At 40.1% G+C, this 12,793-nt stretch overlaps 1 protein-coding gene across 1 annotated transcript; it reads left to right on the top strand.

Moving 5' to 3' along the window:
* Nucleotides 1-1,806: 1,806 nt before the first annotated feature.
* LOC142939714 (drebrin-like protein B) lies at nt 1,807-10,354 on the top strand. Its single transcript, XM_076082853.1, has 14 exons — nt 1,807-1,889; nt 3,308-3,363; nt 3,845-3,957; nt 4,068-4,142; nt 4,232-4,372; nt 5,526-5,603; nt 5,681-5,832; nt 5,907-5,961; nt 7,198-7,294; nt 7,398-7,583; nt 8,611-8,661; nt 9,038-9,117; nt 10,005-10,074; nt 10,218-10,354. Exons 1-14 carry the CDS (start codon nt 1,807-1,809, stop codon nt 10,352-10,354), a joined length of 1,374 nt encoding a protein of 457 aa, XP_075938968.1.
* Nucleotides 10,355-12,793: the final 2,439 nt, after the last annotated feature.

The following is a 12,793-nucleotide window of genomic DNA, read 5'->3' as shown; positions in this document are numbered from 1 at the left end:
TGCCACCGGGTCAGATTCTGGTGAAACCAGATGAAATCATGCAGGTTCACCAGAAACTCCTTCAGCTCAGACTCCAGCGGGGCCTCCAGCAGAGACCGGTCTACTGTGGACAGACCCAGACAGACCCAGATCCTCCAGCAGACCGTTCCACCATGGACAGACCCAGACAGACCCAGATCCTCCAGCAGAGACCGTTCCACCGTGGACAGACCCAGATCCTCCAGCAGAGACTGTTCCACCGTGGACAGACCCGGATCCTCCAGCAGAGACTGTTCCACCGTGGACAGACCCAGATCCTCCAGCAGAGACTGGTCCACCGTGGACAGACCCGGATCCTCCAGCAGAGACCGTTCCACCGTGGACAGACCCAGATCCTCCAGCAGAGACTGTTCCACCGTGGACAGACCCAGATCCTCCAGCAGAGACTGGTCCACCGTGGACAGACCCGGATCCTCCAGCAGAGACCGTTCCACCGTGGACAGACCCGGATCCTCCAGCAGAGACCGTTCCAACGCGGACAGACCCAGATCCTCCAGCAGAGACCGGTCTACTGTGGACAGACCCAGACAGACCCAGATCCTCCAGCAGACCGTTCCACCATGGACAGACCCAGACAGACCCAGATCCTCCAGCAGAGACCGTTCCACCGTGGACAGACCCAGATCCTCCAGCAGAGACTGTTCCACCGTGGACAGACCCGGATCCTCCAGCAGAGACTGTTCCACCGTGGACAGACCCAGATCCTCCAGCAGAGACTGGTCCACCGTGGACAGACCCGGATCCTCCAGCAGAGACCGTTCCACCGTGGACAGACCCAGATCCTCCAGCAGAGACTGTTCCACCGTGGACAGACCCAGATCCTCCAGCAGAGACTGGTCCACCGTGGACAGACCCGGATCCTCCAGCAGAGACCGTTCCACCGTGGACAGACCCGGATCCTCCAGCAGAGACCGTTCCAACGCGGACAGACCCAGATCCTCCAGCAGAGACCGGTCTACCGTGGACAGACCCAGATCCAGACCTGGACCTGAGATGTTGAGAGTTGGACTGTTAACAATAGTTCTTGTAGTTTAGTGTTGAGACCCATTCTGTCTCATGCCTCCTCCTCTAGTGGTTAAAGTATTTGCTTTGTTAAAACTCCCCCTAGTGGTCAGATGTGTACATTCTATGTACTTTGTACAGGTGTGTGACATGTCAGCTCCCTACGAAGATATAAATTTATTTTCTGAGCAAAATAACACAGAACAATTCTTACTTTCAGGTGATTATACACTGGTTAAAACAGAGTTCTGAATATTGTATTCAATTTCAGCCAATTATTAATGTTACACACAGTTCCTTTAACACGCCAAAATATACCACAAGTCTGCCAGAGGGAGCGGTGCATTATGGGTAATGTAAGCGATGATTGTGTGGAATAAAACATGAGAACTCTGGTTCTGCTGTATCAATTTCGATACTTTGTTCATTAAACCCTTCATCGTGAGTCTGATGATGTCATAGACTGACTCCTCTTCCTCCTTCCCCAGTGAGACCAGAGCACACACACACACACAAACACACACACAGGGCGGTGTGTGGAGAATAATTGTAATAAATGTGTGTTTTATCGTGTTGATGAATGAATGTTCGTCAGAGGGAGCAGCTTCTGAAGGAATGAGGCTCATCAGGTTTCACTGGTTTCACTGTTCAGAGTCGAGCAGGATCTGGTGGAGTGAAATCAGAATAAATCACAGAGTCAGAGGTTCTGCTGTGAAGAGTTAAGACTAAGGTAGAGTTTGTGGTAAATGAGGAAGCCTGAAGACGATGGCAGTGAATCTGAGTAAGAACGGTACGTCACTCATGGACGCTTATAAAGAAGTCGTGGACGGAAAGGTGGACACAAACTGGTGAGCTGTCTCTGATTATGACTTAGTGACATGTTATACTGCTGACAAGTTAACCTGCAAACAAATTAACCTGCTGACTTGTTAACCTGCTGACACGTTAACCTATTGACAAGTTAACCTACTGACAAGTTAACCTGCTGACATGTTAACCTGCTGACATGTTAACCTACTGACAAGTAAACCTGCTGACAAGTTAAACTACTGACAAGTCAACCTGCTGACAAGTCAACCTATTGACATGTTAACCTAATGAAAAGTTAACCTACTGACATGTTAACCTACTGACAAGTTAACCTGCTGACAAGTCAACTTATTGACATGTTAACCTACTGACATGTTAAACTACTGACAAGTTAACCTGCTGACAAGTTAACCTAATGAAACATTAACCTAATGACAAGTTACACTACTGACAAGTCAACCTGCTGACATGTTAACCTGCTGACAAGTTAAACTAATGAAACGTTAACCTAATGACAAGTTAAACTACTGACAAGTTAACCTGCTGACAAGTTAACCTGCTGACATGTTAACCTACTGACAAGTTAACCTGCTGACATGTTAACCTGCTGACAAGTTAACCTGCTGACATGTTAAGCTGCTGACAAGTTAACCTGCTGACAAGTTAACCTGCTGACATGTTAACCTGCTGACATGTTAACCTACTGAGAAGTTAACCTAATGAAACGTTAACCTTCTGACAAGTTAAACTACTGACAAGTCAACCTGCTGACATGTTAACCTACTGACAAGTTAACCTGCTGACATGTTAACCTACTGACAAGTTAACCTGCTGACATGTTAACCTACTGACAAGTCAAACTACTGACAAGTTAACCTGCTGACATGTTAACCTGCTCACAAGTTAACCTACTGACATGTTAAACTACTGACAAGTTAACCTGCTGACATGTTAACCTGCTGACAAGTTAACCTAATGAAACGTTAACCTTCTGACAAGTTAAACGACTGACAAGTCAACCTGCTGACATGTTAACCAACTGACAAGTTAACCTGCTGACATGTTAACCTACTGACAAGTCAAACTACTGACAAGTGAACCTGCTGACAAGTCAACCTATTGACATGTTAACCTATTGACATGTTAACCTAATTAAAAGTTAACCTACTGACAAGTTAAACTGCTAAAAAGTTAACCTACTGACATGTTAAACTACTGACAAGTCAACCTGCTGACAAGTTAACCTACTGACATGTTAAACTACTGATAGTCAACCTGCTGACAAGTTAAACTACTGACATGTTAACCTGCTGACATGTTAACCTAGTGACATGTTAACCTGCTGACATGTTAACCTTCTAACATGTTAACCTCCTGACATGCTAACCTAATGACATGCTAACCTGCTAACATGTTAATCTCCTGACATGCTAACCTGCTCACTGTGTATTTTCAGGGCACTCTTCACTTATGAAGGGAACAGTAATGATATTCGTCTGGCACATAAGGGAGGTAAGATCTGATCGATGTACTCTGTAACGGACAGCAATAAAAAGTAAAAATACATGTCCAGTAAATCGTCTGATGTATTATTATAACTTACAATACCGAAGGATAGATGTATCTGCTTCTCCTAACTAATAGATATAGAGTCAGCCAGTTGAGTCCAACATAGGGGTTGAGCCCCTCCAAAGGGTCACCAGATCAGTCTGAGGGGTCCTGAGATGATTAATGGAGTAAATGTACTTAGTTACTTTCCACCACATTAAACTCAGCTAACTGCTGATTCATGTTTCCACACTGAGAGCTGGTTTATCCGTATTGTATAATGTCACATGAACGTATCTTTGTCCTCTACTGAAAACTAAAACTATCACCAGCTGATGAGGAAGGACGACCTTTTTAATGTTTTTGCTCACTCATGTTGTTGTTGTTGTGTGTGTGTGTGTGTGTGTGTGTGTGTGTGTGTGTGTGTGTGTGTGTGTGTGTGCAGATGGTGGATTAGAGGAGATGGTGGAGGAGCTGAACTCTGGAAAGGTGATGTACGCTTTCTGTCGAGTCCAGGACCCAAACTCTGGTCTGCCCAAATATGTCCTCATAAACTGGGTGAGGCACACACACACACACAGAAATACAGAAATATACAGAAAAAGATGCTATTCGCTCAGTTATTAGGGTTCATGTGTGTGTGTGTGTCTGTGTGTGTTTGTGGACAGACAGGTGAAGGTGTGAAGGACTCCAGAAAAGGAATGTGTGCCAACCATGTGAGCTCGATGTCCAACTTCCTGAGGGTGAGTGTGTTGTCTCTAAAATGCTGCAGTGTGACTTTAACCACGAGTCACATGTCAACATGTGTGTGACAACATGTGTGTGACATCAGGGTGCCCATGTGACCATCAACGCCCGCGGAGACGAAGACGTGGAACCAGAGACCATTCTGGAGAAAGTGGCCAAAGCCTCCGGAGCAAACTTTCATTTCCACAAACCGAAAGAATACAGAGACGCTCCGAGAGGAGCCGTGGTGAGAAACACATATACTGTATGTATCATCTGAAATAAATAAGTTCACTAATGTGTTTATAGAGAGAAACATGAATATATATTAAATATATTCACTAATATGTTTATAGAGAGAAACATGAATATATATTAAATATATTCACTAATGTGTTTATAGAGAGAAACATTAATATATATTAAATATATTCACTAATATGTTTATAGAGAGAAACATGAATATATATTAAATATATTCACTAATATGTTTATAGAGAGAAACATTAATATATATTAAATATATTCACTAATATGTTTATAGAGAGAAACATTAATATATATTAAATATATTCACTAATATGTTTATAGAGAGAAACATTAATATATATTAAATATATTCACTAATATGTTTATAGAGAGAAACATTAATATATATAAAATATATTCACTAATATGTTTATAGAGAGAAACATTAATATACATTAAATATATTCACTAATATGTTTATAGAGAGAAACATGAATATATATTAAATATATTCACTAATATGTTTATAGAGAGAAACATGAATATATATTAAATATATTCACTAATATGTTTATAGAGAGAAACATGAATATATATTAACTATATTCACTAATATGTTTATAGAGAGAAACATGAATATATATTAACTATATTCACTAATATGTTTATAGAGAGAAACATTAATATATATTAAATATATTCACTAATATGTTTATAGAGAGAAACATTAATATATATTAAATATATTGATCTGTTTTCCTTCATGATCTTAGTGCAACATCTAAAACAGGATTCATGTGTTTTAAAAATGTGTTTTTCTGTGACGTCATCTTTGGCTCTGATGACGTCATAGTGATGTCATCAGGGTGATCTCAGTTTGAGATTCAAACGTCTGTATTACAAACTGGAGGTGTGGAGTTAAAAGAAGCAGAGGGGGTCTACAGAGAAGATGCTATTGAACTGCATTGTGGGAAATGTAGGATTGTGTGTATCAGATTGTAAAACCTTCTGAGGCAAATCTCTAATCTTTGTTATTTTGGGCTCTAAACACACAGGACTCTGGAGACAAAGCTACATTTCCTCCTAAACGTATTGATCTTGAGTTATTAGTCATAAAAGTGTCATAACTCAGAACTTCTCTGATGTTTCAGGGTTCTGTGTATCGGAAGGTCAACGCTGTGGACGAAATCCAACAAACCAGAAAGGACGACTTCTGGGTTCAAACTCAGGTTTGTCTTCATGTTCTTCCTGAGTTTATAAAGTGAAGTGTGATCTCATCTGAAAATAAAACCACCGTCTTCTTCAGAGGGAAGAAGAGGTTCGTCAACAGGAGGAGAACCAACGACTGGAGAGGGAGAAACAAACGCTGGAGAGGGAGACGAGGGAGATGGAGGAGAAGCAGACGAAGGAGAGGGAGAAGAAAGCGAAGGAGAGAGCTCAGCAGATCGAACAGGAGAAGTGAGTCTGAAACAAGAACAACATCATCAAGAACAGAAAGAACCACAGCTGACTAGTTATTTCTGTTTGTTTAGGGTCCATCAGAAGAAGAGAGAAGAAGAGGACCGAGAGAATGAGCAGCAGACACATGTGGGTCCATCAGAACCTTTCTTCAAATTATCTTTGGTCTGAACTGTCCATCACATCAGGTCCACCAGATCCATCAGGTCCATTAGGTCCATTAGGATCTATCAGGTCCATCAGGTCCATCAGATCCATCAAGTCCATCAGGTCCATCAGGTCCATCAGATCCATCAGGTCCATTAGGATCCACCAGGCCCATCAGATCCATCAGATCCATCAGGTCCATCAGATCCATCAAGTCCATCAGGTCCATCAGGTCCATCAGATCCATCAGGTCCATTAGGATCCACCAGGCCCATCAGATCCATCAGATCCATCAGGTCCATCAGATCCATCAGGTCCATCAAATCCATCAGGTTCATTAGGTCCATTAGGATCCATCAGGTCCATCAGATCTATCAGATCCATCAGATCCATCAGGAACAAAAGCATTAGATTCATCAGATCCATCAGGTCCATCAGATCCATCAGGTCTATCAGGTCCATCAGGAACAAAACCATTAACTGTGAACATCACTGACATCTGACGGACCAGAACGCTGTTGTTCTGAAGGTTAAAAGAGACGTTTCATTCACAAATAAAATGAACTGTTTACTATAATAAATATGAAAACAATGTGCCGATAACATGTGTCTGTTTTAGAACCTGCAGGAAAATGGAAACAGGAAGTCGGGCATCAACTTCGCTGCGTCGGTGCAGAAAGCGAATGTATGTCAGCAAATAATATCATCATATTAAGATGGAGCTTCAGAAGAGTCAATATGTATGCATGAAATGATCACAGAGGTTTGTGTTATTTCAACTACAATACCCATGAGCCTCAGCTGCTGTTTCTACGGAGAAGAAACTGTCTAAATGAGATAGTGAATCTATTTAAACTACACATCATGTTTTTAGCTATAACTCACTGTTAGTGGCTCACATTATAGAATTTAAAGCTGTGATTGGATGTTTCTTACCAAAGTGCACCCTGGGAGTTGTAGTGCCCTTCAGTTATTTAAATTGTTTTCATCAAGGTACCAGATATGTTTCTTACAAACTGAACATGTAAAGTTTGTGTTTACCGATCAGGTATAATGAAAGACGCTTTTGAGTTGCATTATGGGAGATTTAGGATCCTGCATTTTTTTTGCTGGACTCATGACAATTGTTAAGTACTAATATTAAATACTATTTATTAAATACTACATGCAATACTAAATAGTTATATTACCCCTTTAAGCTCTGGCTGTGGTTCACAGGAGGCCAAATCCCTGATTTCTCTGAGGTCATTTAACCCCAGAGACGTCTTCAAGCAGAGGGAGCAGAGCTTTGAATCTGCTGCTGCATCCAGACCAGGTGCATCCAGACCAGGTGCATCCAGACCAGGTGAACCTCCACAAATAAATAAGCTCAATCACACAGTCTTTCATAATATTCATGTTCTCATTCTGTGTCTCAGGGAACTTTTTATCTCAGAAGTCCTTCGAGAGAGAAACTTTGCTGCAACCTCAGTCTCCTCCTGCTCCAGCTGTGGTCTCCCTGTCTCCTGTCCCACCTGTCTCACCTGTCTCACCTGTCTCACCTGTGCTGGCTCACTCACCTGCTGCACCACCAGAGACAACTGGCTCACCTGTTCCAGCTGCAGGTCAGACACAAAGCTAATTCTCTCTCAGGACCTTCAGTCTCAGGACCTTCAGTCTCAGGACGTTTAGTCTCCGGACCTTCAGCCTAAAGACCTTCCGTGTCAGGACGTTTAGTCTCCGGACCTTCAGTCTAAAGAATTTCAGTCTCAAGACCTCTGTCTCAGGAGCTTTAGTGTAAAGGCATTCAGTCTCAGGACCTCCAGTCTCAAGACCTTCTGTCTCAAGACCTTCAATCTCAGGACCTTCAGTCTCAGTATGTTTCAGGATGTTTAGTCTCAAGACCTTCAGTCTCAGGATGTTTAGTCTCAAGACCTTCAGTCTCAGGACGTTTAGTCTCAGGACCTTCAGTCTCAGGACCTTCATTCTCAGGACCTTCAGTCTCAGGACCTTCAATCTCGAGACCTTCAGTCTCAGGATGTTCATTCTCAGGACCTTCATTCTCAGGACCTTCAATCTCAGGCCCTTCAGTCTCAGGATGTTTAGTCTCAAGACCTTCAGTCTCAGGACCTTCATTCTCGGGACCTTCATTCCCAGGACCTTCAATCTCAGGACCTTCAGTCTCAGGATGTTTCAGGATGTTTAGTCTCAGGATGCTTAGTCTCAGGACCTTCAGTCTCAGGACGTTTAGTCTCAGGACCTTCAGTCTCAGGACTTTTAGTTTAAGGACGTTTAGTCTCAGGACTAAATGGCTTTAATTTACACAATGTGATTCTTTGTTAAGAACTCAAGGATGAACTATTCTGCAGTTAACAAACATCTGACGAAGACTTTTCTTAGGAACAAATTTATATTGAAGATATTGGTGAATGTTATAAACAGCTCAACGGAGCAGAAAACAAACATATTTATTCCATTATTCTACAAATCTATACAAACAGAAGACTAACATGTTTCTCTTTTCTGTTCATGAAATTCCTGTCAGTCATGTTTTATTGCACATAGTGAAACTATGAAATATAAATATGAAACCAGATAAAAACAGTAACATGTGTCTCTTCCTGTCATTGATCCACACTACTTACACAGAAGAGGAGGACTGGTCTGATGAGTTTGAAGACGATGGAGATGAAGCTCCTCCTGGTACGAAGCCTTCTGTCAATCAATAAGCATGTATACATGTGTACATTTTCTGCAGACAGTACTAGTACAAGTACTAGTTGCTTTACAAACTAGGATTTTACACACAAAACATACAAAGAACTTTAAAAATATGATGAACGATGAATGTTTAAGCTTAAACAATAAATGATCAAATCAGTGATTGATCAACAATAAAAGTAATGATTTTTTCAAAATGAGCTTGCTTCACTTGAACTACAACTTTTACATTACTAAAAAATAAAATAAATGTAGTGAGGAAAGTATTTATAACTACTTCATCTTTCACTGTGCTGGAACACAAAGAATGTTTGAATGATCACAATCATCAACGTCTTCCTTTAATGTCCCCAACCAGAAGACCTGTACGAGGCACCACATCCAGCAGAGACAGACGAGGACCTGTATGAAGATGTTTCCCTTCCAAACATCTCCTCCGTGAGTCCACCAGGTTTTACTGCCTTCATTAGTGGAATCTAACAACATTTACTCAAGTACTCTTCTTAATTAAACAGCATACTTCTACTATTCTGCATTTATTGGACAGCTTTCATACTGGGTACTTTTCACTAAAAGTATATCTCTGTTTATATGATACAGCATGTTTTAAAACTGTGTTGACGTTTTGTATAAAATCAGTGTGTAGTTGTGTTTCATCGTTATGGTTCGGATTTCACCTCTAAACTTCTATTAATGTATAGTGAACTCACTATTATATTATTACTGAATATTGAACTCACTATTCTATTATTAAATATTATTACTGACTATTGAACTCACTATTATATTATTAATGTATAGGGAACTCACTATTATATTATTACTGAATGGTGAACTAAATATTATATTAGTAATGTATATTGAACTCACTATTCTATTATTAATGTATAGTGAACTCACCATTATATTATTACTGAATAGTGAACTCACTATTATATTATTACTGAATAGTGAACTCACTGTTATATTATTACTGAATAGTGAACTCACTATTATATTATTAATGTATAGTGAACTCATTGTTATATTATTACTGAATAGTGAACTCACTATTCTATTATTAATATATAGTGAACTCACTATTCTATTATTAATGTATAGTGAACTCACTGTTATATTATTACTGAATAGTGAACTCAATATTATATTATTAATGTATAGTGAACTCACTATTATATTATTAATGTATAGTGAACTCACTGTTATATTATTACTGAATAGTGAACTCACTATTATATTATTAATGTATAGTGAACTCACTATTCCTTTAAATGTATGACAACAAAGTGAAGTGCTCTTTGAATGATTATTGATATGAATATTAGGCCGGAGTCGTTGACGTGGAGACCAGTGGAACAAGCATCAGTGCCAGAGCTCTGTATGACTACCAGGCTGGTGTGTACACACACGCACACACACACACGCACACGCAGGCAGGCACACGCACGCACGCACGCACGCACGCACGCACACACACACACACACACACACACACACACACACACACACTGTATCTCACCATCATCTCTCCTCCACAGCGGACGACACTGAAATCACGTTTGACCCTGATGACATCATCACAGAGATCGAGATGCTGGATGAGGGTTGGTGGAGAGGATTCGGACCTCACGGAGACAACGGCTTGTTCCCCGCCAATTATGTTGAGCTTCTCTAGAACCATCTGACAGGAAGTGGATTAAGATAATAAAAGCTAAATATTTATCTTACATCAATGTGTCGTCATTGTCACATTAAATATTTGTCTCAACGTTTATCATCACTGGATTAATCGACTGGTGTCAAAATAAATTATTAATTATTATACCTTCATAGTGGTTTGATTTAGTAAAAAAATAAAAATTAACTTTTAAGCACAAAACCAATTTTCAACAACTAGACATCCCAGATTGAACAAAAGGTAGTTACTTATCAGGATGATGAAAATAAAATATTTTGAAAATCATAATGAGAATAGATAAATATAAAGAATAACAAATAATAGATTAGGGAATGAAATATACATTCAGTAGCACTGTAACGTTAGAAGACACGGAAGTTAAAAGACATCATGAACAAATGTAGTTACAACAAATCAAACACAAACACCACGAAGGTGACAATTTTATAAGTTATATATAAGTTAAATTGACCAGAGTTTAGACAAGATCAATGAAGTGTTTGTGTGACGTGGTCACGTGTCATATATACAGGTGCTGGTCATATAATTAGAATATCATCAAAAAGTTGATTTATTTCACTAATTCCATTCAAAAAGTGAAACTTGTCTATTATATTCATTCATTACACACAGACTGATATATTTCAAATGTTTATTTCTTTTAATTTTGATGATTATAACTGACAACTAAGGAAAATCCCAAATTCAGTATCTCAGAAAATTTGAATATTACTAAAGACCAATACAAAGAAAGGATTTTTAGAAATCTTGGCCAACTGAAAAGTATGAACATGAAAAGTATGAGCATGTACAGGACTCAATACTTAGTTGGGGCTCCTTTTGCCTGAATTACTGCAGCAATGCGGCGTGGCATGGAGTCGATCAGTCTGTGGCACTGCTCAGGTGTTATGAGAGCCCAGGTTGCTCTGATAGTGGCCTTCAGCTCTTCTGCATTGTTGGGTCTGGCATTTCGCATCATCCTCTTCACAATACCCCGTAGATTTTCTATGGGGTTAAGGTCAGGCGAGTTTGCTGGCCAATTAAGAACAGGGATACCATGGTCCTTAAACCAGGTACTGGTTGCTTTGGCACTGTGTGCAGGTGCCAAGTCCTGTTGGAAAATGAAATCTGCATCTCCATAAAGTTGGTCAGCAGCAGGAAGCATGAAGTGCTCTAAAACTTCCTGGTATACGGCTGCGTTGACCTTGGACCTCAGAAAACACAGTGGACCAACACCAGCAGATGACATGGCACCCCAAACCATCACTGACTGTGGAAACTTTACACTGGACCTCAAGCAACGTGGATTGTGTGTCTCTCCTCTCTTCCTCCAGACTCTGGGACCCTGATTTCCAAAGGAAATGCAAAATTTACTTTCATCAGAGAACATAACTTTGGACCCCTCAGCAGCAGTCCAGTCCTTTTTGTCTTTAGCCCAGGCGAGACGCTTCTGACGCTGTCTGTTGTTCAAGAGTGGCTTGACACAAGGAATGCGACAGCTGAAACCCATGTCTTGCATACGTCTGTGCGTAGTGGTTCTTGAAGCACTGACTCCAGCTGCAGTCCACTCTTTCTGAATCTCCCCCACATTTTTGAATCGGTTTTGTTTCACAATCCTCTCCAGGGTGCGGTTATCCCTATTGCTTGTACACTTTTTTCTACCACATCTTTTCCTTCCCTTCGCCTCTCTATTAATGTGCTTGGATACAGAGCTCTGTGAACAGCCAGCCTCTTTTGCAATGACCTTTTGTGTCTTGCCCTCCTTGTGCAAGGTGTCAATGGTCGTCTTTTGGACAACTGTCAAGTCAGCAGTCTTCCCCATGATTGTGTAGCCTACAGAACTAGACTGAGAGACATTTAAAGGCCTTTGCAGGTGTTTTGACTTAATTAGCTGATTAGAGTGTGGCACCGGGTGTCTTCAATATTGAATCTTTTCACAATATTCTAATTTTCTGAGATACTGAATTTGGGATTTTCCTTAGTTGTCAGTTATAATCATCAAAATTAAAAGAAATAAACATTTGAAATATATCAGTCTGTGTGTAATGAATGAATATAATAGACAAGTTTCACTTTTTGAATGGAATTAGTGAAATAAATCAACTTTTTGATGATATTCTAATTATATGACCAGCACCTGTATATGTACAGTATATACACACATATATATAGTAGTGATATGTTAGTTATATTAAGTTAGTAAGTCAACTTATTTTGCAGTATAAGTTGTGGCAGCTGAGCTGCCTTTATTAACTGAGGATTCTGTGTTAAAATCAAAGTTAAAAAGCATTTTTGACAAATACCTGAATTATTGGGACATCTGACTGTCAGCCAATCAGAAGCTCCGAAAACAGATTTTGTTTTTGTATTGAAGCTTTCTACACCCATAGAAACACTTCTACACTGTTAAGTAACCGCAGACTGACTTGATCAGTG

The sequence above is a fragment of the Anarhichas minor genome, unplaced genomic scaffold (genome assembly GCF_050575085.1).
Source record: "Anarhichas minor isolate MPS153535 unplaced genomic scaffold, ASM5057508v1 ptg000105l, whole genome shotgun sequence".
Taxonomy (NCBI): Eukaryota; Metazoa; Chordata; class Actinopteri; order Perciformes; family Anarhichadidae; genus Anarhichas; species Anarhichas minor.
The sequence above is the reverse complement of the archived record's forward strand: the minus strand, read 5'-3'. Positions and strand labels throughout refer to the sequence as shown.